The sequence below is a fragment of the Anabrus simplex genome, chromosome 12, assembly GCF_040414725.1.
Source record: "Anabrus simplex isolate iqAnaSimp1 chromosome 12, ASM4041472v1, whole genome shotgun sequence".
In the NCBI taxonomy this organism is placed as follows: domain Eukaryota; kingdom Metazoa; phylum Arthropoda; class Insecta; order Orthoptera; family Tettigoniidae; genus Anabrus; species Anabrus simplex.
Window position 1 is genome coordinate 2,291,149 of NC_090276.1, and position 27,767 is coordinate 2,318,915.

General features: G+C 39.4%; 1 protein-coding gene across 2 annotated transcripts in view; it reads left to right on the top strand.

Moving 5' to 3' along the window:
* The window catches only part of LOC136884331 (galectin-9), a 69,463-nt gene extending 44,591 nt beyond the window's left edge, over positions 1–24,872 (top strand). For both annotated transcript variants that reach the window (XM_067156429.2, XM_067156430.2), the window contains 2 exons: positions 18,699–18,779; positions 21,562–24,872. In XM_067156429.2, the coding sequence (XP_067012530.2) occupies positions 18,699–18,779; positions 21,562–21,732 (252 nt within the window). In that variant the 3' untranslated portion in view covers positions 21,733–24,872. The remainder of the gene's footprint in view (positions 1–18,698; positions 18,780–21,561) is intronic.
* The last annotated feature ends 2,895 nt before the right edge of the window (positions 24,873–27,767 follow it).

Sequence of the window (27,767 nt, forward strand, 5' to 3'; positions counted from 1 at the left end):
TGAGTCTTCGCTACTTTTGATCAGTACCCCAACATGACAAATACCATGGTCCTACTTCACTCGCGACATGTACCATTCTGTGGGGCCTTAGTCGTGGATTTTGCACCCCTTCAGACATCAAGCATCATTGTGCTTTATAAATGGTCTCTTGGTCAGTAATACTCTAATTAACTACCTTCTTTTTGAGTTTGATCCACTGTTTTGGTTTGTTTGTTTGTTTGTTTTTGTTTTTTTGTAGGGTTCATGTCCATCCATTCATTCTTCATGACATTTTTTATTTTATTTTAGTCAGTGGATGAATTTGAATTTTTTGTTATTTCATTTCGTACCATTAGGAGCCGATGACCTCGATGTTAGGCCCCTTTAAACAACAAGCATCATCATCATCAGCAGATATTAAATGTTTACTTCACAATTTAGTTAGATTTTTCAGCTTTCTTGTGGTGTTTTATTCCTATTTTGTGAGTACTGTGAGTATTGTGAGCAATACATATTAATCTCCAGCTCTTGAATTATTCCCATGAAAAAAAACTAACACAATAAACTGCTGAATTTCACATAGTCTTTCTTTCAAAAATCATGCCCTTGTATTTTAAGACCTTTCAAAAGAACAAATTTTGAGAGCACTTTTTAGTATAAGAATTCGTAGTGATCACTATCAAACATCATCATCATCATCATCTGCCAGAAATAGTTTGAAACAGTCAATTGCACTCACCTCTTGTAAGAAATCAACCAGTACACCAGGGTTTCCAGTAAATGGAATTGTTGGGTGATTATTGGATAGTAATGTGTAGAAAATAGCTTGCTACCTATTGTTAACTTGTGGTATTAATAAATAATAATAATGCTACTTGCTTCACGTCCCACTAACAACTTTTACAGTTTTCGGAGACGCCGAGGTGCCGGAATTTTGTCCCGCAGGAGTTCTTTTTACGTGCCAGTAAATCTACCAACACGAGGCTGACATATTTGAGCACCTTCAAATATCACCGGACTGAGCCAGGATCCAACCTGCCAAGTTGGAGTCAGAGGACCAGCGCCTCAACCGTCTGAGCCACTCAGCCCGGGAAATAAATAATAAATAACAGTATTAAGTGATAGAACAGTCAGAACATGGATATATCTCCTCTGGCACAACATATGTATACTGATAACGTCGTTTTAAGGCACTTATTTTCAGACCAACCAAACCAAATGGGGCGGCAAGCCAAACCCATTCACATAAGTCAGAATAAAGCCACCACAGAACAGGATAAAATGCTTACGATGAGAGGAGGGTAAAGTGACCCTCAAAAATAGGAAAGATCATAGAACATGGACGATTTTTAACATTCCCATGCTGGAGTAGATGACCTTTCATAAAGGTGTAAACATCTTCATGTCCCAAAATTATTGCAGAAGTAGAACCGCACTATCAAGTAACAGTTCCAACAGAGTTAGCGTGAAGCGTTTCTGAGATAATTCCAGAAGGTTTTCCACGGTAGGTTCAGTAGTAACAAGGAAAAAAGGGAGAAATAGAGTAGACTCACTATTTGTAACAACAAAATCAATACCAAGATATATTTTAACACCTTTCAAAAGAACAAAATGTTTACATTGAATAAACTTCTTTGTTTAGAATAGGCACCTGCCAACCCATGGTTTTGTTTCCTACATCTGTGTTTGGTACAATAAAAATAGATTGATACTTCTCATTTCAACAATAGAAACCTCAAAGGCCACTTTACAAATTAGAGCCACCAGGGTTACTATTAAAACCTTAAATGACTTGTAGAAAAAATGGACCGACAATAATTTTTATTAACCAAAGGAAAGAAGGTGGAGGATGGGTGGGGGAAAAGAAAGGAAGAGTCGGGCTGCTTTGGTTTCTTTTGGGTTGCGTGTACCCATCTCCGAAGTCCCCCAGTGACATCAATGAGGAATTGCTACTGTCTCTAAGCCGTGTGCAAAATATCCAACACAGATATAAAGGTAAATTAATAATCTTGACCATAATGGCCGGTATTGACTTGATCACAAGGTGGATTTTATTCTTAACTCCAATTGAATTTTACAAGTAATCATTGGATCATCAAGTATACAGTGATCTAACGCCACAACAAGAACATAGTGCTCAATATTTTAATGCATACAGACTTTATTCTATTGTGTTTTATCGTATTCGACTAGATGGAATTTAATTCCATGCATCCACACTTTGATTTTTAAAATGTTAAATTGTATTGGCAATAGTTATGGATTTTTTAATTCGGGCCCCACCTTTTATTAGGTCTTTTTATGTACAAGAATTTTAATTTTAATTTGACTAGCTGATGAAGGGCTGTATATAGATTCTCGAAACAGGTACTAGTCAATACTAAATATTAATTATTTATGTTTATTTACATAAGGCTGAGGTTGTTCGGCGACTGATTGCGGAGTTGCAGTGGGAGGCGCGGTAAATGGACAGAAGAGGGGAGAGTATTGCCGCTGTGTGCTAACATCATACTTCCCCTTTAACGCGTTTTTCTTCCTTCTCTTTTGCTCTCTTCATAGCGTATTGGGTCACCAATTTAAACAACTGGTTAACCTCTGCCATGTGCTCGTTAAGGCTATTTTCATTATCAGATTTTTGTAACATGTAAATTTCTAACTTCTCACGGGTATTAATTAGTTTACCTTTGTTTAGTGGGTGTAATAGAACCATGTCCCGTTCAATATTAGTGAAGTGATGATTATTTTTGTGCATGTGTTCGCACATAGCAGAGTATCTAGAATGTCTTCATGCATTCACATGCTCTTTACATCGTACCGACACACTCCTTCCCGACTGTCCTACATACTTTTTTTGCATTCTTGGAAAGACAGTTTACATACCCCCGACTTACTGAAAATGCTACTGGTGTTTACGTTATTAGAGTTGAACAAAAAAAATTTATTATTATTATCGGTCCTAACGGATACGTGGATGTTGTGTTTCCTAAAGCGTTTAACCAAGCCATATGATTGTTTGTTAATATAAGTGAATGTTGCAAATTTCTTCTTTTCTTCCCTATCTACAAGTAGAGTGTTAGGTCTATTCATGACCTTACTCTTTATCCTGTTGACATAGCTCGTAGGGTAACCATTTCTTCTGGAAATATCCTGGATAATGTTTATTCTCTTTATTAAATTCACTTCTATCTAGTGGTGTTCTTACTGCTCTATTAATCAGGCTATAAAATACCGCTTTCTTGTGTTCTCCCGGGTGGTTTGAGTCTTTCCTGATAACAATATCTGTATGTGTAGGCTTTCTGAATACATGGTAAACAAGGTTTTTATTTTCTCTAGTTACTGTTACGTCTAGGTAGTTTAGACTTTTATTATCTTCCGATTCAGTTGTAAACGTTATATGTTTATCTAAGTTGTTTAACTGGTCTAACAGCTTGTTTGGTTTGAGGTCCTGTTCGTTAATGATAACGAACGTGTCATCAACAAACCTCAACCACAAATCTAATCCTCTTATTTTACCGACTATTTTATTAGATTGCATGTGATCTATATATATATATATATCCGCAAGGATGCCAGACGCTGGTGATCCCATGGCTAACCCATTAACTTGTTTATACACGTTGTTATTAAAAGTAAAAAAGTTGTTTTCTAGTGTGAACGTTAATAAGTTGATGAATTCGTCTATCTCTACTCTACTCAACGGGCTGTGTGTATTCAAGTTATCTTTAACAATGTTAATAGTTTCCGTAGTTGGGATGTTCGAGTACATATCTTTAACATCAAAGCTATGGATGGTATTATGTTGAGATAAAATGATGTTTTTTTGTCCTATCACAAAAATCTGTGGTATTGCGGAGGCTAGTGTAAATACAGGTAAATACATCACTGGGGATTTTAACTTAGAAGTTGACTGGCAGCACAACCTTCGTCACCTCCCGCCTATTCCCATCAATCCATTAGCAAAAACTTTTTCTTACAGCATTCTACACCTGTTCCTTGACCAATTAATTACTGAACCAACCCGTATAACAAAAACCTCTAGCTCCACACTAGATTTATTCATTACTGACCTACCATCCTCAGTATTGAAGAGACAGGTCATCACCGGCTTTTCCAACAACCTAGCAGTTACAGCCATCCTAAAATTCAAGAAACCACCAGTAAAAATGTGTAATAGAGAAGTCTATAACTACAAAAAAAGCTCACTGGGAACTCAGAAAATATCTACCCACCCCATTATCTTTAAACACTGTGGGCATCAATACGGTGTGATCTAGATGGCTAGAAATGTCTTTCACTGTGTTGGCAAAGTGGTGCCTAAAGTAAAAATAAGTACAAAGGAAAAAACTCTCCATGGATCGCAAAAGAAATGTGCTCTACAGGAAATGTAAACAGGATACAAGCGATCTTATGTGCATGAGGAACGCAACCAAGCAACTCATCCGCGAAGAAAGCAAGTGGCAACAGCAAAGACATGTGGAAATAGAAAACATGGCAACTCAGCACCAAGTGCATTCTACTCTAACGGAACAACTGTTACCTCCCCCGACGCCATTGCCACAACGTTCAGGGAGAAATTTAAAGGGAACTATAATGAGCCAGGGAAAAGTACATATATGTACCCGAACACAACTCAGCCATGACCCTTCTCCCTCTCCAACCTTTACTTACTGGAGTACGAAGTAATTAACAGCCTCCGAAAGACTCGGCTAGATGCTGCTTCCGGGCTGGACAACATACCTGCAATTATTTTAGTGCCGTGCACTGAAGCATTAGCCCCCTCCTCGTGCACCCTGTTCAACTTATCAATTAACAGTGGCTGTGTACCCAGTGAATGGAAGTGTGCAAACGTAGTATCAATTTTCGAAAGTGGATGAAGAGATAACATTGATAATTATTGGCCGGTGGCAATATAATCACTCATTTGTAAGAGTATGGAGCAATTAGTAGCAAGCAACGTGTTTGAATTCCCACGAGAAGGAGACCTGATGAGCTATACTCAGCATGGATTCCTCCCGGGGAGTTCTTGTGCAACCTTCTTTATGAAAGTGTTACTTGGATCAACCAGATGTGATTCAGGTAGACTGCCTGTTACTTGATTAGAGCAAAGCATTCGACCAAGTGCCGCATGAACGACTTTTGATAAAGCTACAACAGCTCGGTATACGAGGCAGATTATTCATGTGGGTGAGGTCCTTCCTGGAGGGTCGAACACAATGTGTGGTATATGGGGGCACCCGGTCACAACCTATCAAAGTGACATCAGGTGTAGTTCAAGGTTCTGTGATCGGCCCCTGCTGTACGTCGTGTTTGTGCTCGATCTTCCCAAATGTGTAACTGCACACATGGCACAAGATGCAGATGAGACTGTTCTGTATAAAAGTATAAAGAACATAGAAGACAGCCATCGAAAACTACAATCAGACCTGCGGAATTTTTCTGTATGGTGTTCCGTAAATGGGCTAAACATAAATGTAAATGTATTAGGATAAGTAGATCAAGGAAGTGCATAGAGAACACATATGAACTAAATAAGAATGTAATAGCACAGTTTGCAGATTTCAAACTTTTAGGATTAATTATTTCTAAGGATTTGAAATGGAACCTGCAGACGGAGGAGGCAAGGCAAAAAGTGATGATAGTCATGGGATTTCTTAGCAGGAACCTAAAATGCTTCAAATCAGGGGCCCTAAAAACAGCCTACCTCAGTATGGTAAGACCCATACTAACTTATGCTTTCCTTGCCTTGAGTCACACCACAGTCACAAATCTAAAGAAACTTCAGAAAATACAGAATCGAGTGGAAAGGCTAATAACTTACTGCTCCCATCTTCATTTGGCTAACCTCCCCACAATAGAAACCATTGTGAAAGAACTTACCTGATCTTCCTCCGAAAATACCTCGCCGGCTCCATTAACCTTGACCCGTTTCGCTCTGTCCGCAGAGGCGATAATCTTGTCCCTCCGTTTGCCTGCACCACCTCCTACCAATCCGGTTACTACAGCTGTTCTGCACGTCTCTGGAATGAGCTACCACCTAAAATAAAAGTCTTGCCTCTAACACAGTTCGCAAACCATGTAAAAAGATGTAAATCTCTGTGTGTGTGCATGGACGGGAGTGAATGAATTACTGTACGAGTGTAAATATGGGAATATATTAGCTTAGTAGCAACTAATGTATATGGGGCTTGCCCTTGTTCACTAGACCATCCATATCATTTGTACGATTTGTGGTGAATAAATAATAAACTTTTTAATAATACAAACACACTCAATAAATCCAACAAATAATTCTGTTTACTCATAAAAATTTTCATTCTCACACTCAACTTTGTGATTTCACTTCAGAGTCCTAATTAATAATTTTTACTCTTCGTGAAGAAATAAAAAGCCCAAATTCTCACTCTGTTCTGAAATTGAAACGACACAAAACATTTGACTTAATTTTTTAAGGAAGTATTCCAGACAGATTTCTCTTCAAATAGGCATTCATCTTCCTACAACAAGACTGAAGAACGATGAACATTTTAAATATTGAGTCTTTTATCTCATTAGTTTCTTTATATACCTCTGTTTTATAAATGTATTTTGTTGTACTGTCAAGCTGAAGATGACCTTGAAGAAACATGTTTTAGACAGACCATTTATTAATTGGTAACGGCTTCGTATTGAACAGCTGGGCAATAGGCATGTAAATTTGTTTTAAGAATTTTTGTATATGTTCAAGTCAATACGGAACTGATGATGAAATTTGTTACATGTACAGGTTAAGTTACGCTAGTATGAAAGTATTCTATTGATTGTACTAGTACCCTTAAGTCCTGTATATTGTTAGGGATGTTTGGTCATAGTTGGGTAAGTGCTAAGTGTAAAGGAGAGGAGATGACAGTGGGGGAATATTTGTGCTAATAGTTGATCATTTCACACACCTGTCTTCATGTTATCATTCCCCCACAATAATTACCCCAAGTCGGCACTGCTAGGAGGAATGCAACCGGAAACCCTACTGCCATCTGTTGCCTATGCTGGAAAACATTTTCTACTGGTATTAGAACAGCTGAGAAAAGATTGGGCGATCGCACTGCAGCTAAACGAGAATTTGTGGGTTGGTCAGTGAGGAGCCAGTGTCTTCCTGTTGTTTCAGAATGTTACATGGATGACGAAAAATAAGTAAATATTGCTTTTCTTCAGTTCACACGAGAAAACAAAAAAAAGTGACACATTCTTTATGTAAGCATAGAGATAGGGAAGAACCAAGAAAGTCTCAAATATCTGTGAGGTCTATTTGCAGTAGAGGACTGGACTTTAGGATGCGATAAAAATAAAAAGACTGAAATGGTATGGGACCCTCACCAGGATTACTTGATTGAATAACTGGAAAAAAATCCAAAGAAAAGCAGCTCGATTTGTTCTGGGTGATCTCCGACAAAAGAGTAGCGTTACAAAAATGTTGATAACTTTGGGCTAGGAAGAACTGGGAGAAAGGAAACGAGCTGCTCGACTGAGTGGTATGTAATACCAATATAAATAGTCCATTGTTGGACATTATAAATTTTCCACCTAACTCATTCCTGGTTGCCGTGTTTTGCCTCGTGTGCTAGGTTGGGCTCATCAGTTGGTACCTAGCACACCTACCAAGACGCTGGCTAGTACATACCGTGGAGGCCACTGCGTAGGGAGACATTGTCTCATTACCAAAAATTGATGTCTGCCTGGCCATCAGATGATATAGACGTTGCAGGACAAATATCTCAGGTTCCCTTTGGGAATCAATATCTATATCATAAGCGATATGTTCCAAGCTATCGATGGAGAGATGGCATGGAGTGATATTAGTAGACGAATACCTGTTAGTGTTTTTTCTTGCTAGTGGCTTTACGTCGCACTGACACAGATAGGTCTTATGGCGACGATGGGATAGGAAAGGGCTAGGAGTTGCAAGGAAGCAGCTGTGGCCTTAATTAAGGTACACCAACTCACCCGGTATGAATAAGTTTGAGTGGTGTCTTTAAAAGTAGGAAAGATCACAATATGAAGATAAAGTTGGAATTAAAGGGGACAAATTGGAGTAAATATTCATTTATGGGAAGGGGAGTTTGGATTGGAATAACTTACCAAGGGAGATGTTCAATAAATTTCCAATTACTTTGAATTCATTTAAGAAAAGGCTAGGAAAACAACAGATAGGGAATCTGCTGCCTGGGCGACTGCGCTAAATGTAGATCAGTGGTGAGTGACTGACTGACTGTACGGACAGACGATCCACATTGGGGGGTACGGAGAGGAGAGAAGAACTATTGGAAGCAGATCCTTGATTGATAACCCAACCCAGGAGAGAACTGAACTAGGAGCTTACACTAGTGTTGTGCGCCTCTCTGCTTTATTTCTACACTAGGAGCATAAGTGATGTTCAATGTTAAAATATGCACCATGAACAAGGTAAGTGATCAAATGCTCATTGTGGTGTCACGATATCTCCCACATAATCACTTTCCTTATCTAGGCATATTTCTTCAGTTTCTGGAAGATGCTGGAATACTTAGCATTGATTTTTTCCTCAAGAATATGCACGGCCATGACAATTGAAACAAAATGTCAATAAATGAATGGACCAAGCTATTTGAGATTCTGAAGGTGATCGAGATCAGATACTGAGAATGAAGAATTGTCTACAATGTGTATAAAAATCAGTCTGCGGTGATAAGAATTGAAGGCTTTTAAAAAGAAGCAGCAATCCCGAAAAGAGTGAGACAAGGTTGCATTTTGTCCACCGTCGTTTTCAATGTTCATATAGAACAGGCAGTAAAAGAAGTCAGAGAGGAATTTAGGGAATCTCAATCCAACGAGGTGAAATAAAAAGCCTGAGATTTGCTGACGATATAGTCATTTTTTCTGACACTGCCGAATATCTCAAAAATTTGCTGGCTGTTATGGGCGAAGTCTTGGGTGAGGAGTACAAGATGAAAATAAACAAGTCCAAAACAAAAGTAATGGACTGCGCTTGAATGAAGTCTTAAAGGAAGTAGATGAATATTGTTACTTGGGTAGTAAAATAACTAACGATGGCAGAAGTAAGGAGGACATCAAATGCAGACTAGCGCAAGCAAGGAAGGTCTGTCTTAAAAAGAAAACATTGATATCGGAATCAGAAAGATGTTTTTGGAGACTTTTGTCTGGAGCGTGGCATTGTATGGAAGTGAAACATAGACGATAACTCGCTCAGAAAGAAAGAGAACGGGAGCTTTTGAAATGTGGTGTTACAGAAGAATGCTGAAGGTGAGATGGATAGATCGAATGACGAATGAAGAGATACTGAATCGAATTGGTGAGAGGAGATCGATTTGGCTAAATTTGATGGAATGATTGGAGACATCTTAAGACATCCAGAACTTGTGCAGTTGGTTTTTGACAGAAGTGTAGGTGGTAAGAACAGTAGGGGTAGGCCAAGGTATGAATATGACAAGCAGATTAGAGCAGATGTAGGATGCGTAGAAATAGGAAGGTTAGCACAGGATACGGTTGTGTGGAAAACTGCATCAAACCAGTCTGTAGACTGATGACTCAAACAACAACAACAACAACAAATAATAAAGAAAGGAAAGATGTAGCAAAAGCTCCAAAAGGGATGTTTACAGCAATAGAAAAAACTCGAGGTTAAAGGTAGGCAGCTTCGGCAATCTGACCCACACGACAGCAGTTTAGGATTATAAAAACTACTACCAGTTCTTTCCACAATTGTCCAGGAAGCCACTGTTGTGCAGTAGGAATACAGAATGGTGAAATTTTGGATTCTGAATATCGTTAAGTATCAGTGGTGTGGGGTTTGCTGGCAATAACCGCCGTCTCCTCACCACCATAGTGGATGTCGAGCAACTGTCCTCGTTTCCCTTCTGTGATCTGCCTTCCTATGTTTTTTGTCAGCCAGAGTACATCCTCACGGTTACCTCTGCATTGCAAGTTATGAATCTCATTATAAAACCGTACTTGATTTCAGAATAAGAACCACCTTTCCAATACACAGTAGTGTTTTATAATTACGATAAAATCATTAATAGATTAGGGGATGTTTCGCTCATGCTTAGTGAGCATCATCAGCTAGAAATAACTTAATCCATGGTGGGTCAGGGGCCTGATCCCGGTATATATAACGAAAAAACGTCTAATATTACATTGATAAAATACGAATTTTAACAATTTAAAAATAATCAATAAAATTATATTATGTCTATTAAAACAAATATTGACCACTAAAATTGCTTAAAATGTAAGTGGAATGAATGACATGAAGATGTTACAATAATATATAGTGATTGATTGTTCGAATAGATCGAAGACCATAATAATCTTCGCTCAATGGCATTAGACTGCTTATAATTAAAAACAGTTATTCACATAAGGGTGAGCTCTTGTTATGAGCTATGATGTTATTTCATAAAATAGACGTGATGAGGAATGCTAAAATCACGTATATTGGTTGAAAAACGAACTGCACAAATGGATTAAACTTCTGGATTGGCATAAATAACCTTATGGGACTCCCTCGCGTTGTGTTCCAAACATTATTTTTTTTTTATTATTATTATTATTATTATTATTATTATTATTATTATTATTATTATTATTTGTAGATAGGATATTAATATTGGGCTTCAAATGGAGAACTGCTGATCTCGTAGGTGGAAAACATAAATCGGGTGTGCCCCGTGTCTTGGTTTTATCAATGTAATATTAGACGTTTTTGCGTTATATATACCAGGATCAGGGCCCTGACCCACCATGGATTAAGTTATCTATAGCTGATGATGCTCACAAAGCATGAGCGAAACATCTCCTAATTGTAATATCTATTAATGATTTTATCCTAATTATAAAGGACTACTGTGTATTGGAAAGGTGGTTTTTATTAATATAATAACTTCTTATACCTCCACAATTCAATGGCCTCCCTGCAGTGCGTTCGTTGGCAAAGCCTTTAGAGTCTGTAGATTCTTCTTGGTGCTCCTACTCTGGTTTTGATTTCTACAGCTGCATCTGTCCATTGTGTTAACAGCGTTACCTGATTACCATTAAACTTCATTACTTTGTTTATACTGTTCAGGAGGAATTGAAGGTGAGCAGTATCTGTGTCAACTTCATAGCTTCATAAAGGATTGTCTTCACAAACATGCTCCGATTCAAGTACAGCTTGTTGTTGCTGTCACGCTGGTGTAGGAGGATTTCTTGTCCAACATTGTTGAAAGCTCTTTCCTAATTGTTGAAGCTAGCGTTCTCAGTACCAAGACCATTTCTAAACTTGAACTGAGTTTGATGTTTCCCTCTATTTTGCTCAGTAATTGAGAATGTAGAATTCTCAGAGCATGGGTCTTTACTTATCAGGTTGTAGTCAGTATTTAGTTTAGAATATCACCAGGTACATGGATCTCTTGCCAGTCTCCTGTATTGTAGATCTAGTTGAACAGCTCTGGTCCAGCAGCTTTGCCAGCCTGAGGCTTCTTAGACGCTTTGTAAGAGATGTGCAATATAGTTCGCTCTTGTTTGTTCATATCACATGAACCACCTCATTCTTGTTGTTCCATTAGCTCAGGAATTTTCTTCTCATCCACTCTTTTCTAAAGGTAAAGTTGCTATTTGCCGTTTCTGATGTATCTCTGGATCTTTCAGGGTCCCTATGTTGGAACTGGAATATGACCTGAGTCGTGAATGCTTTAGACAAACTTTTGGGAACAATTATGTATCATCATTTTCGAGCTCCAGTTTACCAGCTGTGATGTACAAGCACTGTTCCTCTTTGTCCTCCAGCCTCTCCCCTTACTACACTTCTCATTGCTCTTCCTAACAACTCAGTAACAGCCTCCTTCATGTTTCTTCTTCTTCCTGCTCTTTTGGTTCATTGTTCTTATGAATTTCATTTCTGTTGACTGGATTTACTATGTGTGAGAACTGGAATGAACTACATGGTCAGTTTTATCATCCCACAGTAGATTTGAGAAGCTTTCTGAGATCTGTTAAGTTACTGTGTTATCTTTTGAAATGATCCTTCCAACCTATTTGAAGTAGAGATCCCTCCAGGAAAATGTTTGAATCTCTGCCTTTCCTCTTGATAGTTATTCAATAGTTTTTGTTTTACTGATGTTTAATCCATATTCTTTAAACCTGCCGTTCCAAAGATTTAGTTTCTGATGTACTTCTGCTTCATTTTCTCCCCAGATCAGAACATCATGTGCAAATATTCTTTGATGGACTTAATGACCCGATCCATGACATTCATGAACAAACACTTCCTGCTGGACTCCTCTGTTGATTTCAAACCAATCTGATCTTCCATCCCCTACTTAAGCACGTTTGATAGAGCATCTCTACTTTATTGATCAGGAAGCTTGGCGCAACTGTACCATCTAGGCATTCCCAGATTATCTATCTAGGCACACAGTCGTAGGTCATCGCTAAGTTCTTACCATATTTCCAGTGCTTCTCTCTTATCATTCTGATTGGCAAGTATCACATCTGTAATGCTTCAGTTCTTCCTGAACCCTCCAAAAACAGTTCTACTATATTCAGCAGTTTGAGTGAGTGAGAAAGTAGAATGATACCTCACTTCTTCCTGTTTCTCATTTCTCACAATTGCTTGGGGACTGTTGAGTGGTGATCTGTCGCCTCTCGTTTCTCGCCCACACAAACTAGTTTTGCCTCGTATCTCCTCAGTGTACTTCGTTAAGCCCTGTGATGCTATCTTCCACATTCAGACGACATCAAGTCTCATCCTTTCCATTCCTAGAGTGATGTTCCATATTTCATAGTTCCATCATGATTGATAACTATGGAGAGGCCCCTGATTCGTCCAGGCACTCAGAGTCGGTCCCCCACTGTGAGTACAGGTGTTCTGAACTTGTCTTCTTTATTAACTCCAAGAAGATGCGGATCAGCTGATCCACCAAGTTCACCGTACAAAAGGACTACAGGTACATCGAATCCATTCTTAAGTACTTCGCCATAACCCTTACAATTATAGGCTCTCTTTTGTTTGTTTTTTCATTTGCACTTTCATTATGTTTTTTAGCATTTTTTCAACTCATATTATGTAAATTATTCCAACCCCCCTAATTTTTTTCACTGAAGATGGCTCAAACGAGCCGAAACATGTCTGATCTTGTTTACTCCGTCTAATGACGGAATATATGATGTATTGATTTGGAGGATACTTTCATTTTTCGCCATTGTAAAGTGATAACCCTTACAAGGTGCTACAAGCCTGGAGCAAGGTTTTTTAAAGAGGTGTTGCTCCTGTATATTATCAGTGTTTCATAACGTATTTTGTTTCAGATCCAACACAACTTAGATAAAGGTGGTGGTGGTGATTATTGTTTAAGAGGAAGTACAACTAGGCAATCATCCTCTATATAACACTAATCAGAGGGAAAAAAAATGGAAGGGATCCGACACTTCGAAATCAAACTTTTGCACTGCTATGTACTTTCTTAGAGACATGGACCTTAAATAAAAACATAGAGAAGAAGGTGGAGGCCTTTGAAACGTGGCTTTATAGGCGGATCCTGAGAATATCTAGGACCCAGAGAATGACAAACGTGGAGGTAATGAGAAGGATGAACGCAACACCTCAGTTGATCAAGATAGTGAAATGCCAAAAGCTGCAGTATCTGGGACATACAATGCGCAACACAGATAGATACGACCTACTCTAAAAAATACTGCAGGGGAAAATCAACAGCAAAAGTGGTCCTGGAAGAAGACGGATATCTTGGCTTGACAATCTTAGAGGCTGTTCTGCCCTGCCACAAACAACACAAAAATAGCCATCATGATCGCCAACATCCAAAACAGATAGGCACCGAGAGGAGAAGAAGAACTCGCACCTAGTGACCTGAACGCTGTTGTAATTAAGACAAAAGATGAAGTGGATTTCACGTGTAGGCTGTCTTTACGAACAAGATATGTCACATTCTAAAGACTCAACGACTCGTAGTTTTTAAGCCTTTTCCACAATTAGGACAAGATGTTCTTAACAATGGATTGTTAATTGTACGTGTGTAGCTATGAAACCTGTGATCTGTGTGTATTTTCACCTTGAACTATGAACACGGCTGAAGATATTTTCAAAACAAAACATAAATAGATTAATGTTCTTTTAATGTAAGAATAATCGAGGATTATGAAAGTGGTGGAAACGTGGAATTTTTAAACTTGTTACTTGAGTTTATCACATGTGGCATGCATGAATAAGCTCGAGCGGAGCTTAAGAAGATAAAGCTGATTGGGGCAAATACTCATTTATAGGCAGAGGAGTTATCAAGGGAAATCTCCAATAAATTTCCAAATTCTTTGAAATCATTTAAGAAAAGATTAAGTAGACAATAATAGGGAGTCTGCCATCTGGGTGACAGTGCTAAACACAGACCAGTAGTGATTCATCGATCTATCTATCTATCTATCTATTTATTTTAACATCATACAGAGTAGGTTTAGGTGATATACACAGAAAATATTGAATATTACGTTATTTTTGGAAATGGTATTACTGGGATGTAAGAGAAGGTAATACATTAGGATGTCAACCCTAAAGAGCATTAGGACAAACCATCCCAGATGTGCTGATCTTATTCTTAAGTGGGGACAAGTTCAATCAATCAATCACTACTGATCTGCATTTAGGGCAGTCACCCAGGTGGCAGATTCCCTATCTGTTGCTTTCCTAGCCTTTTCCGAAATGATTTCAAAGAAATTCGAAGTTTATTGAACATCTCCCTTGGTAAGTTATTCCAATCCCTAACTCCCCTTCCTATAAATGAATATTTGCCCCAGTTTGTCCTCTTGAATTCCAACTTTATCTTCATATTGTGATCTTTCCTACTTTTATAAACGCCATTCAAACCTATTCGTCTACTAATGTCATTCCACGCCATCTCTCCGCTGACAGCTCGGAACATACCACTTAGTCGAGCAGCTCTTCTTCTTTCTCTCAATTCTTCCCAACCCAAACATTGCAACATTTTTGTAATGCTACTCTTTTGTCGGAAATCACCCAGAACAAATCGAGCTGCTTTTCTTTGGATTTTTTCCAGTTCTTGAATCAGGTAATCCTGGTGAGGGTCCCATACACTGGAACCATACTCTAGTTGGGGTCTTACCAGAGACTTATATGCACTCTCCTTTACATCCTTACTACAACCCCTAAACACCCTCATAACCATGTGCAGAGATCGGTACCCTTTATTTACAATCCCATTTATGTGATTACCCCAGTGAAGATCTTTCCTTATATTAACACCTAGATACTTACAATGATCCCCAAAAGGAACTTTCACCCCATCAACGCAGTAATTAAAACTGAGAGGACTTTTCCTATTTGTGAAACTCACAACCTGACTTTTAGCCCCGTTTATCAACATACCATTGCCTGCTGTCCATCTCACAACATTTTCGAGGTCACGTTGCAGTTGCTCACAATCTTGTAACTTATTTATCACTCTATAGAGAATAACATCATCCGCAAAAAGCCTTACCTCCGATTCCACTCCTTTACTCATATCATTTATATATATAAGAAAACATAAAGGTCCGATAACACTGCCCTGAGGAACTCCCCTCTCAACTATTACAGGGTCAGACAAAGCTTCACCTCCTCTAACTCTCTGAGATCTATTTTCTAGAAATATAGCAACCCATTCAGTCACTCTTTTGTCTAGTCCAGTTGCACTCATTTTTGCCAGTAGTCTCCCATGATGCACCCTATCAAATGCTTTAGACATGTCAATCGCGATACAGTCCATTTGACCTCCAGAATCCAAGATATCTGCTATATCTTGCTGGAATCCTACAAGTTGAGCTTCAGTGGAATAACCTTTCCTAAAACCGAATTGCCTTCTATCGAACCAGTTATTAATTTCACAAACATGTCTAATATAATCAGAAAGAATGCCTTCCCAAAGCTTACATACAATGCATGTTAAACTTACTGGCCTGTAATTTTCAGCTTAATGTCTATCACCCTTTCCTTTATACACAGGGGCTACTCTCCATTCATCTGGTATAGCTCCTTCGACCAAACAATAATCAAATAAGTACTTCAGATATGGTACTATATTCCAACCCATTGTCTTTAGCATATCCCCAGAAATCTGATCAATTCCAGCCGCTTTTCTAGTGTTCAACTTTTGTATCTTATTGTAAATGTCATTGTTATCATATGTAAATTTTATTACTTCTTTGGCCTTAGTCTCTTCCTCTATCTCAACATTATCCTTGTAACCAACAATCTTTACATACTGCTGACTGAATACTTCTGCCTTTTGAAGATCCTCACATACACACTCCCCTTGTTCATTAATTATTCGTGGAATGTCCTTCTTGGAACCTGTTTCTGCCTTAAAATACCTACACATACCCTTCCATTTTTCACTAAAATTTGTATGACTGCCAATTATGCTTGCCATCATGTTATCCTTAGCTGCCTTCTTTGCTAGATTCAATTTTCTAGTAAGTTCCTTCAATTTCTCCTTACTTCCACAGCCATTTCTAACTCTCTTTATTTCTCTATTATAATAAGGTGGGTCTTTACCATTCCTTACCACCCTTAAAGGTACAAACCTGTTTTCGCATTCCTCAACAATTTCTTTAAACCCATCCCAGAGTCTGTTTACATTTTTATTTACCGTTTTCCACCGATCATAGTTACTTTTTAGAAACTGCCTCATACCTGCTTTATCAGCCATATGGTACTGCCTAACAGTCCTACTTTTAAGACCTTCCTTTCTATCACATTTATTTTTAACTACCACAAAAACAGCTTCATGATCACTAATATCATCTATTACTTCAGTTTCCCTATAGAGCTCATCTGGTTTTATCAGCACCACATCCAGGATATTTTTCCCTCTGGTTGGTTCCATCACTTTCTGAATCAGCTGTCCTTCCCATATTAACTTATTTGCCATTTGTTGGTCATGCTTCCTGTCGTTCGCATTTCCTTCCCAATTTACATCTGGCAAATTCAGATCTCCCGCTACAATCACATTTCTTTCCATGTCATTTCCCACATAGCTGACTATCCTATCAAATAATTCCGAATCCGCATCAGTGCTACCCTTTCCCGATCTGTACACTCCAAATATATCAAGTTGCCTATTATCTTTAGAAATGAGCCTTACACCTAGAATTTCATGTGTCTCATCTTTAACTTTTTCGTAGCTTACAAATTCTTCTTTCACCAGAATGAAAACTCCCCCTCCCACCTTTCCTATCCTATCTCTACGATACACACTCCAGTGCCGTGAGAAAATTTCTGCATCCATTATATCATTTCTCAGCCATGATTCAACTCCTATTACAATATCTGGTAAATATATATCTATTAAATTACTTAATTCTATTCCTTTCTTTACAATACTTCTACAGTTCAACACTAACAATTTTATGTCATCCCTACTTGATTTCCAGTTCCCTGTTCCCTTATCACCGTTCCCTAGGCCATCCCCTTTCCCTGAATGTACCTCCCTATTACCCTTCCAAACAAATTTCCTAACTTATACGTACCACTGCGGTTTAAATTAAGGCCATCCGAGCACAGATCCCTATCTCCTACCCACCCATTAGGATCTAGAAATTTCACTCCCAGTTTCCCACATACCCACTCCATAGTCTCATTTAAATCCCCAATCACCCTCCAGTCAGTATCCCTCCTACACAGTATTCCACTAATAACAATCTCTGCTTTCTTAAACTTCACCCGTGCTGCATTTACCAGTTCCCTCACCAGAGTGCAGTTGCAGTGCTGGCGTATCATGCCTGAGTGTCCATTGCATTCATATAAAGGTAATTTCAATGACTTTATGGAAGCAGGTCCAACTGTGATAAACTTTATTAACAACTTAAGTCAGACTCTATCTAATGTTATAATTATTTGTGATATGTACTGCCAAATGCTAAATAACAAATAAATAATAGCCAATTAACCTTCTGAGTGCCAAGGAGCGCAATTGCACTCTTCTTTATTCAGCCATGCAGTTTGGTCATAAAGCAGGTGGCATTCTTAGCTTACCCACTGTGAATAGACATTCTACCAAGAGGATTAATTATGAGAAGAAATTAAATGCTGTGCTTTTGTTAAATTAGAAAAAGAGAGAAAACGTCATTCAAAGTAATGACAGCACCAAGCGTTTATTTGCAAATAATAATAATAATAATAATAATAATAATAATAATAATAATAATAATAATCATCATCATCTGGTTATGAAGAGTTCATAAACTCGATTTTGTTGTATTTCTTTTCACAACTCAGGAGTTACATTAATGAAGATCTACTGTGGGTACTTCTTAGGCAAGAGATTCTAAAACAGATGTGACGATGTGAACAGACTGTATGTTCTGCACTCCTGATGATTTACACCAGTCAGTCTTGAGGACATGCACAGACTAATTAATTAATGTACACACTTTGGAATGTTCAAGTAAAGTTGGAGATCATGTCAGAAGTGAGGTAAATAACTGGGAAGAATAGAACATCATTATGTAGAGGTCACACTAGCGGTCTTAGCTGAGGAGAATTGAAATATCCATACCTCTTCTTTACCTTCATTATATCATGTTATAGAAATAGATTCTTATCGTTTGTTCATTTTCTTAGATTTGACTAATTTACTACAGATTGTTTAATTGGAAAAAGTACAACTTTAAAACTGTAATGATAAGTATGTTTTTGTTGATAGGGATACGGTGGTGGTGCGATGGCTGGCACAGCTATGGGGGCTGGACTGACAGGTGCAGCGCTCACAGGACACCTGAGCCCGGTAAGTAAGCGTGGCGCAGCTATAATACCTGTTAAGATGTTCTATTGAATGTTTGAGATTTTCACTTTTTTTTTTTTAGTGGCTTTACGTCGCACCGATACAGATGGGTCTTATGGTGACGATGGGATAGGAAAGGCCTAGGAATTGGAAGTGGCCATGGCCTTAATTAAGGTACAGCCCCAGCATTTGCCTGGTATGAAAATGGGAAACCACAGAAAACCATCTTCAGGGCTGCCGACAGTGGGATTCGAACCCACTAACCCACTATCTCCCGGATGCAAGCTCACAGCTGCGTGCCCCTAACCGCACGGCCAACTTGCCCGGTATTTTCACATTTTTATATCACAAGTTATAAGCAAGCGTTCTGTTAGTGTTGTTGTAAGGTGCATGGCTTTGAGTCTTGGGAATACATAACAGGATGACAGGTCACTGTGGCAGGAGGAAATGAGCCCCAACAAGCTCATTTCTTGATATGTGTTACAACAGGGCACTGCACTGTGTAAGGAAAAGCAGAGCCATTGCAGAGAGATCAGCCACGGTTATAATCCAGTGACTGTGCTGTGCATTGAACCCAGAAACACAACATCCATTTCCTTTGAGCGAGACTGTGGTTCTGATTATCTTATTGGTTTTAGATCCCACGAACTACTTGTACCGTTTTTACAGGTGCCATGGTGCTGCTGGCGTTCTTTTCCAGTTGGATCCACATTGACTGGAACGCTCAGTACCAAACACGTAATCATCAATTAGCAGCGTTTAACAGTAAGAGAAGCAGAACCAACATACAAGGGGTGTAAATAAAGTGCACCTTCAGTGCAGTCACCCGCAAAGTCTCGTTCTCTGTTCTCTCTGCTGCTCCCACGTCAGGAAATCGGAGGGGTTCCTTCAACTTCGGAAATGGGTCAAAGTCGCAAGGACTCCCGTCTGGTGTTCCAAGACCTCCTAATAAGCGTGGACGTTTGCACTGCATGCGTAAGAATAACAGTCCAGAAATGAAACTACACCTGCGTCAATCTGATCTCTAGGAACGGGCAGCAGTGCAGTCCACATTGTGCTTTCGTCCTGTACGATGATGCATTCTCACCACAGGCTTCACGTAATCCTCAATAACATTCTGATGCATTTTTTCCACGAGCAACCTCATTTTTCATGTATGGATGCAGATGCCTTAGAGCGGTGAAATCGACACTCATCGCTTCAACGCCGCACACCAACAACACTCCCAACTGGATGCACATCGACTACAGTACCTCCTGACCGTGCACGCCCGATCTCCTGCGAGTGTCTGGACTACTTTTCTTACAGCCCTCATATTACTGCACTTGATTATGTTATTAGGTCTTTCTGGTTGACACCCGTGGGCAGTCTGCACGTCTCAGTTGCGTACTCCTGTCCAGTAATGCCAAGCCTTTAACTTTCTATCCAACGTCAGAGTCGCCACCAACAGCGTCGCGTGCCCTCACTCCGAACCAACGCTGCAGAGAGGTTTGGAATTGCTGCGAGGCTTTAGGCACACAGTCTAGTGATTAGAAATTGTTTACCACCACATCTTGTAGCCTGCTGGCCAACATTCTGATGGTTAAAATATTTTTTCACCTACAAGACTTGAACCAGCTGACGATGATGTCAGACCGTAAAGATTTTATGCTTTAACAATCGTGACTACGAGGCGAGCCAACTGAACATTTTTAAAAATCCACATAAACACTTCAAAGGGAAGATTCGATCCTTTGTCCACGAGCTTGTAAATCGTGATTTTGTTCTGCGCTGCACCTTTGTTGTTGGAATGCATCGCATCCTGTTCTTTATAGTTTATTATTTTCATGTCCATATTATATGGTGGGGATAATTCCAGCTGACCAATACTACTGCAGGACCGTACAATCTGTCATCCTCAGCTGCTTCACAACATGTACAAATCATTGGACATCATGATTAAACTGTGTTTGAAAGGTCCTGGTATGTTATTAATGGAACACTTCGTATCTCGTGTAATGCGTATGCTGGAGAAGTGCAAAATGTCCAATGTTGCATGTTACATTTAGTGCTAGCACGGCTGTCCTGAAGCCAAAACGGATTAAATTGGTGTCGTTTACGCTTCAATTGGCTTGTGGAGATTGGTTGTCATGTTCTATTAATGTAAGTTTTCTAGCTGTTTATTATGCAGTTGAAATACGTGGAAACTTATAAGGGATCCATGCCCATGACAATCAAATTTTATTGTTTTTAACCAGTTATTAATGTTGTTTACTATGTTTTTAACTATATTCTTCGATTAAGTGACGTTCAATGATTTCTACATGTTTTCTTAAATGCTATTTGTTCGGGGCGTCGACCCCATGTGGATCTTTTGCCCCTACTGGCACCATATTGTAAGAACCTCCGTGTAATTGGAGTGGCGGTAGTGTGGAATGTTGTGTGTGAGGAAAGGAAGATTAAGGACGTCATAAACACCCAGTCCCCAGGCCAGGGATATTAAAAACCCCTGATCCAACCGGGGCGGCCAGGTGACAGGCGGACGCGTTGCCCCCTACACCGCAGGGCCGGACGTTTGTATACGTTATTTTGTCAAGCAGCTGAGGATGATTTATTGTAAAATACATTGTATAGGTCAGGTGGAATTATCCCCATTATACAATTACATCCCGTTCTCTTGAAATGTGGATATTCCATTTTCTCACAATTGTATGGCACGTGCCGCTTGCAATTTGAACCCGTGAAAGCTGTCGCCGTGGCTTCCATGAATAACTTATTGAAACTGTACAATTGTTGCTGGTTTCAGAAAAAGGCAGCGAAGAAACAGAAGAAGATGGCCAAGAAGGCGCTCAAGTACGGCCTCCCCATCGCCGGCGCTGGTCTGGGAGCATACGCTCTCTCCAGAAGCTTCCACCACCATCACCACAGCTCGAGCAGTTCTAGCAGCAGTAGCAGCAGCAGCAGCGAGGAAGAGTGATTTGTGTCGTAGGGTGGCTTTGTTTAGTGTTTCCTTTCATAAAGAAGTGGAAGAAGAATGAGTCGGGTACCAAAGATATGAGAGAGCAATTGACTGGTTAACTTAGATGCATTGCAACAGATTTAATTCTTCCCTATAGTAGTAAGCTCATTCACAGACCACAAAGTACAGGATTTTAAAGTTATATGTAACATTTGTTTGTGTATATATTTTTTTTCCACTCTTGCTGGAAGAGAGTATTAATAGTTAGTATTATGATTAATATTTCATAATTAGGATTGCAGGCTAATTACGTTTGGGTAAATGGCTCTTGAAGTAACAGATTTAGGGAATTGTCTATTCGGGAAAGTGTCATTTGGTGGGATTTTTTAAAATATAAATAAGGGAGGTGGTTTTTTTTTCATGGTTTGATGTGTCGCGAAATTAAAACCAGAGTGAAAATCAGAAATCTTTTATTTGCAACATTTAGCTACACCCTACAGCAACGTAGTTGCCGCTCCAACAAAGACATTTGTCGTAGTGTGGGACAAAGTTTCCAATACCCTCATCGTAGAAGGCAGCTGCCTGTTTTCAGCCACTTCTCTACGCTGGTCTGCAGGTTCTTATCTGTGCCAAAATGCTGTCCTCGTAGCCAGCACAGAAATGAAAATCAGAGTGCGGGCTGTGTGGTGGGTGATAAAATACTTCCTATTGAAAATGCTGCACGAGCGTCTTTGTTGCGGCTGAGCAATGTTGTGAAGAAGAACAATGCCTGATGAAAACATTCCTTTTCGCTTGTTCTGAATTCCCTTTGTAGAGTCACGCTGTATGAGGTTGCTGTGATGCTCGTGCCACGTTCCTAACAAAACCCTTTTTCAGTCCCAGAATATAGTAGCCATACACTTTCTGATGCTTTACTCGGGGAATGAGAATGCAGCCGTTGTTTTGATTGACCTATGTCTCATCCCGTGTGACAATTTTGTTCATAAACTCTTCTTCTTCAGCATGGTAGCACTGGAAAAACATTAAGGCGGCACCTGCCCATTTGCTGTGTTTTGTGATGGTCAGACAGCATCTTGGGAACCCATCTCGCATAAAGTTCGCGGTACTGGAGCCTCTCACTCACGAGTTGACTTCAAAATTTTAGGAGACGAATCATTCAACACACAAATTGTGAACCGACCATTTTCTCGAATCGTGTGATCCATTCACTGAACAAGATCATCGGTTGAAACCCACTTCCTTCCCAGACCTCCTGCATCATGAATGTCCGTACGTCCTGCTTTAAAGTTCCTGCACCATTGCCGCACTTTGCTGTCACTCGTGAAAGTTTCAGTGTAGACATTACTCATTTGTTGATGAATTTCAGCTTCATTGCACCCCTCAGCATGAAGAAATCAAATGACAGCACGCACTTCACACTCAGCAGGAGACTCTCTTGTCCTAGGCATGTTGACATGTTCAGAACTGACAAGTGGGACGTGACAGTTGTCGGGCATACTAGAGACACTGCGTAAGGCTTCATCAGATTTTCACTGTGACTTTCATTTAGTGACCGATTGGACCTTGAAAACAAAATAGCCCTCATATGTATGTATTATTGTGTAATGAAATCGTGCTGTGTATGACACTATGTTACCTAGCTACTTCATGGCCATTTACAGCCTGCACGGTTGCTAGGTAACATCACGTCACATGTTTCATTGAAAAACATATTTAGGATCATTTTATTTTCCCAAAAGAAATTTAATGACATTTTTTTTCAGGCTTTTATCTGGGAATTGGTTTTTCATTCCTCAGACCAATTTTACAGTATTCAGAGACACCAAGGTGCCACAGGAGTTCTTTTACTTGCTATCAGGTTGAGTCACGATCAAACCAGCCAAATTGCACTCAGAAGGCCAGAGTTTCTCACTCCGGTGTACAGTGATTTCATTAAGCCCACGCTCACATTTTAAATCTTCCATCATGCAAAGTCTTTCTCACAAATTTGGTCAAACTTAATTAATTGCACAGAACTGACAACATACTTGTGCTCGCCCCAACTGTAGAATGTTTGGGCTCCATTCCTATTTTTGAGCTGATCAACTGTTTTTGACAAGCCGAACATGACCTGTTTCATCAAAACGTGTAATAGATGTTGGTTGGACCGTGAGCAATAGATGTAAACATTTTACAAGTTGACCGTCTTTATTCTAGTGCTGGGAACACAAAACAATTCAGTGCTTTAGAACCTTGCAGTAAACATGCATCTGTGCAGTTAATTTGTAATGAATGAGGAATCGGAAAACAGGATGAATTAGTGGGTGTGAAGTAGAAAACCTCTGCAAGATTATTGTTCTCAGGTGGAATGTCTAACTCTAAAGAAAGCTTGGTTTAGGCGAGACCATGATAAGGGAACTTCAATAAGGATGGGCACACACCACAAGAGATGAAACAAATATCTCAAGACAAAACCATTGGAGACGAAATCTCTTGCTTCAGACTGTCTGTTGTGCGATCGAGAAGTGGCTGTTATTTTATATCATCACCTCCTATGTTTAGATGAGGAAAAGGCCATTTGTCACAAGTTTCGGTACGTCGCATTAACAAAAGTTGCAGCAATACTAGGTTTTTGGATGAAGAACAAGAGGACAATAAGAAATGATCTTCACTGACAGAACGTACTTCACTAAACTGTTATCATCATTACATTGTTTTTGTAAGCCATATCTAGTGCAAATTTCACTTTTCTATACTGATGATGTACTGCAGAAATCGAGATGCCTAAAGCGAGGAGAGATGTAATTACACATTTCTTCCCAGTTTTGTCTCATACAGCCAGGCATGAACAACTCGGCTTATGCACGAGTGATCCATAACAAACCGTGTTAACTTTTTGCTCGAGTCAGTCTTCGACAAAAATGACTCGTCTGGAGCTGTCTTGTCTCTTCCGGTGTGCGGTTAGCCTTACCAGACAAATATTGAAGGAAAAGAATTTGAAAACCAGTGACAGATGGTGAGGCTGATAGCATTCTGTCAAGGTACTAAACTTGTAGAGTGATAAAATATCTGCGGACCCCACCGATGCAGATGAGTTCATCTGGATATAATATTGCTCAAAACAAAGTGAAATATCTTAAATTAAAGTGTATAAATTGCTGGGAGGCCCTTTGTTTTAATATCGTGCCGTTTCGTTATCTCCCGAGCAGATCCAATAAGAAGGTGTTGAGCTCCCGGGAGGACTGCTGTTCTTAGTTCACTGTACTCTGTGACTTGTAAAGTGTTCTTTAACGAACCCTAAACAAAGCCACCTCTCAGAATACTTGTGTCCAACACGTACGACGGTGCTACAATAAATCTTCCATCCTGTATCTTCTAAAAGAAATCAGGAGAAATGTTTGTTCTCGCAGAAGTTCCTGATTTCTTAGTGGCAGTTCCTATGGTGCACGACAAATATTGTGAGAGTCTACTTTTGAGATTGTTTTTTGTTTCTTAATAAAGATTGCAAAGTTACGAGAGAAATGTGTACAATTGAATATTCCACTGATTTAAAAAATGTCATTTTCTCAATTCAGATTATCACATTTTTGCTGCCAGTCTTAAAATGGGGCAGGGAAATACAGAGCTTGCTGTGATTCTGGGAGGACTTGCTTCACAGTTGCAACCTCCCACCCATATTTGAATGCATGTTATCCCCAAAATGAAATTAATTATTTTTTATCGTTATACTAAAAATGCAATCATTTATAAAAAATGTATGTAGTACAAAAACACAGTCATGCGGACCGCAGAAGCTGAGTGTCTCTCACCCATAGTGTAGTGAAATCGGTGAATATAGCTGACTATTACTAGGACGTGCACTATGTACAGACCGTAGATGTCAGTTTCCTTGTTTAAAAACGTGTTCGAACTTGATACGAAATACAGAAGGCAGTGATTTTAAAAGAAGAATGGTAGTGCATGTGCTAGTATTAGCCCACGAAGGAAACTGATAGGTGGCTTACGAATGTGACTGAGTGTGCTTTACGAGGCACTCAGCTTCCGTGGTGTGCGAGAGAGGGTTAAAGGGTATGTGAATTCCACTTAAGGGTGATTTAAAACGGCCTACAAGTTTGTGTTGTAGTTAAATGTGTGAAGAAGTGGAGCAGAAGTAATGAAGACCATCGTATATATGAAGAGGAGGAAGGAGAAACTTCAGTTAAGGGGTTAAAAGGCCAGTTTGGTTTTATAAACTAAATTTAATAGTTTTCTTACCTGAGCTTGTAAACTAATTATAAATGTTAAACATATTATATTTATGAAGAATTGCTGGAAAATAAAGCTTTGTCTTATAGTCCGTAAAACACAGTAAATATAATTCTAATTTTGTGTAAATTCTTCTTCTCCTTCTTCTTTTCTTCATGGGGCCTCTAAATATTAGTTCCTAATTAGTGTCGACCTCGAAGATCTTTTGCTACCATGTTTTTCCTTCATTCCCACCTAGATACACCTGCTCGCTTCACAAAACTGCAGGTTGTTCTTATTGGGTCTTCTTGGATTTTTTCTCTCTCTTCACCTGGTAGACCTAGAGTGGAGAGTCTGATTCTACCCAGCACCTCACATTCGAAAAGTATGTATTCAGCTGATTCCTCTGCTTCATTGCTTTTCCTACATCTATTGTCTCTTATTACTCCAATTCTTTGTAGGTGTTTTTTTCAGATGGCAGTCTCCTGTCAACAGTCCTACTACCAATCTTATATTTTCTCTGCTGAGTTCCAACAGTTCTTTAGTATGCTTCTTGTTTGGTCCTTTATCAGTTCCTTTGCAAGCCTGCATCCTCGAGTATTTTTCCAGTTCTCCATTTGTTTCTTTTGTTCCCCTTTTCCTATGTAGTGTCAGGCTTGTCCATAGGAAATCCCGCATACAGTTTCTGGGCCTACAAAATGTGTTTCTGTCCCTTTCCTGGCAAGTTTATCTGCCTTTTCATTTCCTTCTATACCTGCATGCCCTGGTACCCTATTATTTTGACAGTGTTGTATTTTGAGAGCTTCAGGAGAAGTGAATGGTAATGCGAGACAATTCTGGATGTTATCCGGACTGCTTCTAGTGCCTTAATGGGCGCTTGGCTGTCCGTAAAAATGTTCTTATTCCTGTAGTTCATTTTCAGATTTTCTTCAAGACATGTTGTGATAGCTATCATTTCAGCTTGAAAGACTGTAGTGTGTCTGCCCAGGCTCATCTGGATTGATCTCTCAGGTCTTCCCCTGTTGATCCCTCCTCCTGTGCCATTCACAGTCTTTGAGCCAACAGTCCACCACACTGTGTCTTCTTTTTCAGTATTCCATTTGTTGATATCCCAGTCTTTTTTATTATCTGGGTCTCGAATGGTTTTTCAAAGTTGTACGTTGGTATCATATGATCAGAAGGCATGTGTAGAACTTCCTCTGTTATTACTCTGTTAATTTTACAGTGTCCTAGATTGGGTCTTTGTGCATTCCAGCACTCTGATTGTGCCAATCTATATGAACTCATTCTAGTTTGTCCTTTTATGAAATTGCATAGTAATGGGAGGTCTAGTAAAGTCTTCAAGGCTTCTCTCAGCGTAGTTCTCATAGCCCCAGTTATGGCTATGCATGCCATTCTCTGTAGGCTATCCAATCTTCTGCTGACTTTTCCTTGACTTACGTTCTTCCACCAGATGTTTGCAGCATAGGCCATCAACAGTCTAATGATCATTGTGTATATCCACATTACCATTGATGGTCTTCCCAACGGCTCTTTTACATGCATACAGAAAGTTCTTCGCCCGGGTTATGTTCCCTTGTGTATGTGGATTCCAGATTAGATTTTTATCTAACACTACACCTAGGTGCAGTGCCTGTTCTTCCATATATATCTTGTCCAAATAGCTTCAGTGATCTCTTTCCCTCTGATTTTCTCCTTCTTGTAAAAGGGACCAGAGTTATCTTGTTCGGCTTGACTGATAGTTGTTCTTCCCGACACCAGTTCTCGACAAGCTTAAGTGATCTTTGCATGAGGTTCTGGATAACACTCATCACCTTACCTCGTACCAAAATCACTAGGTCATCTGCATA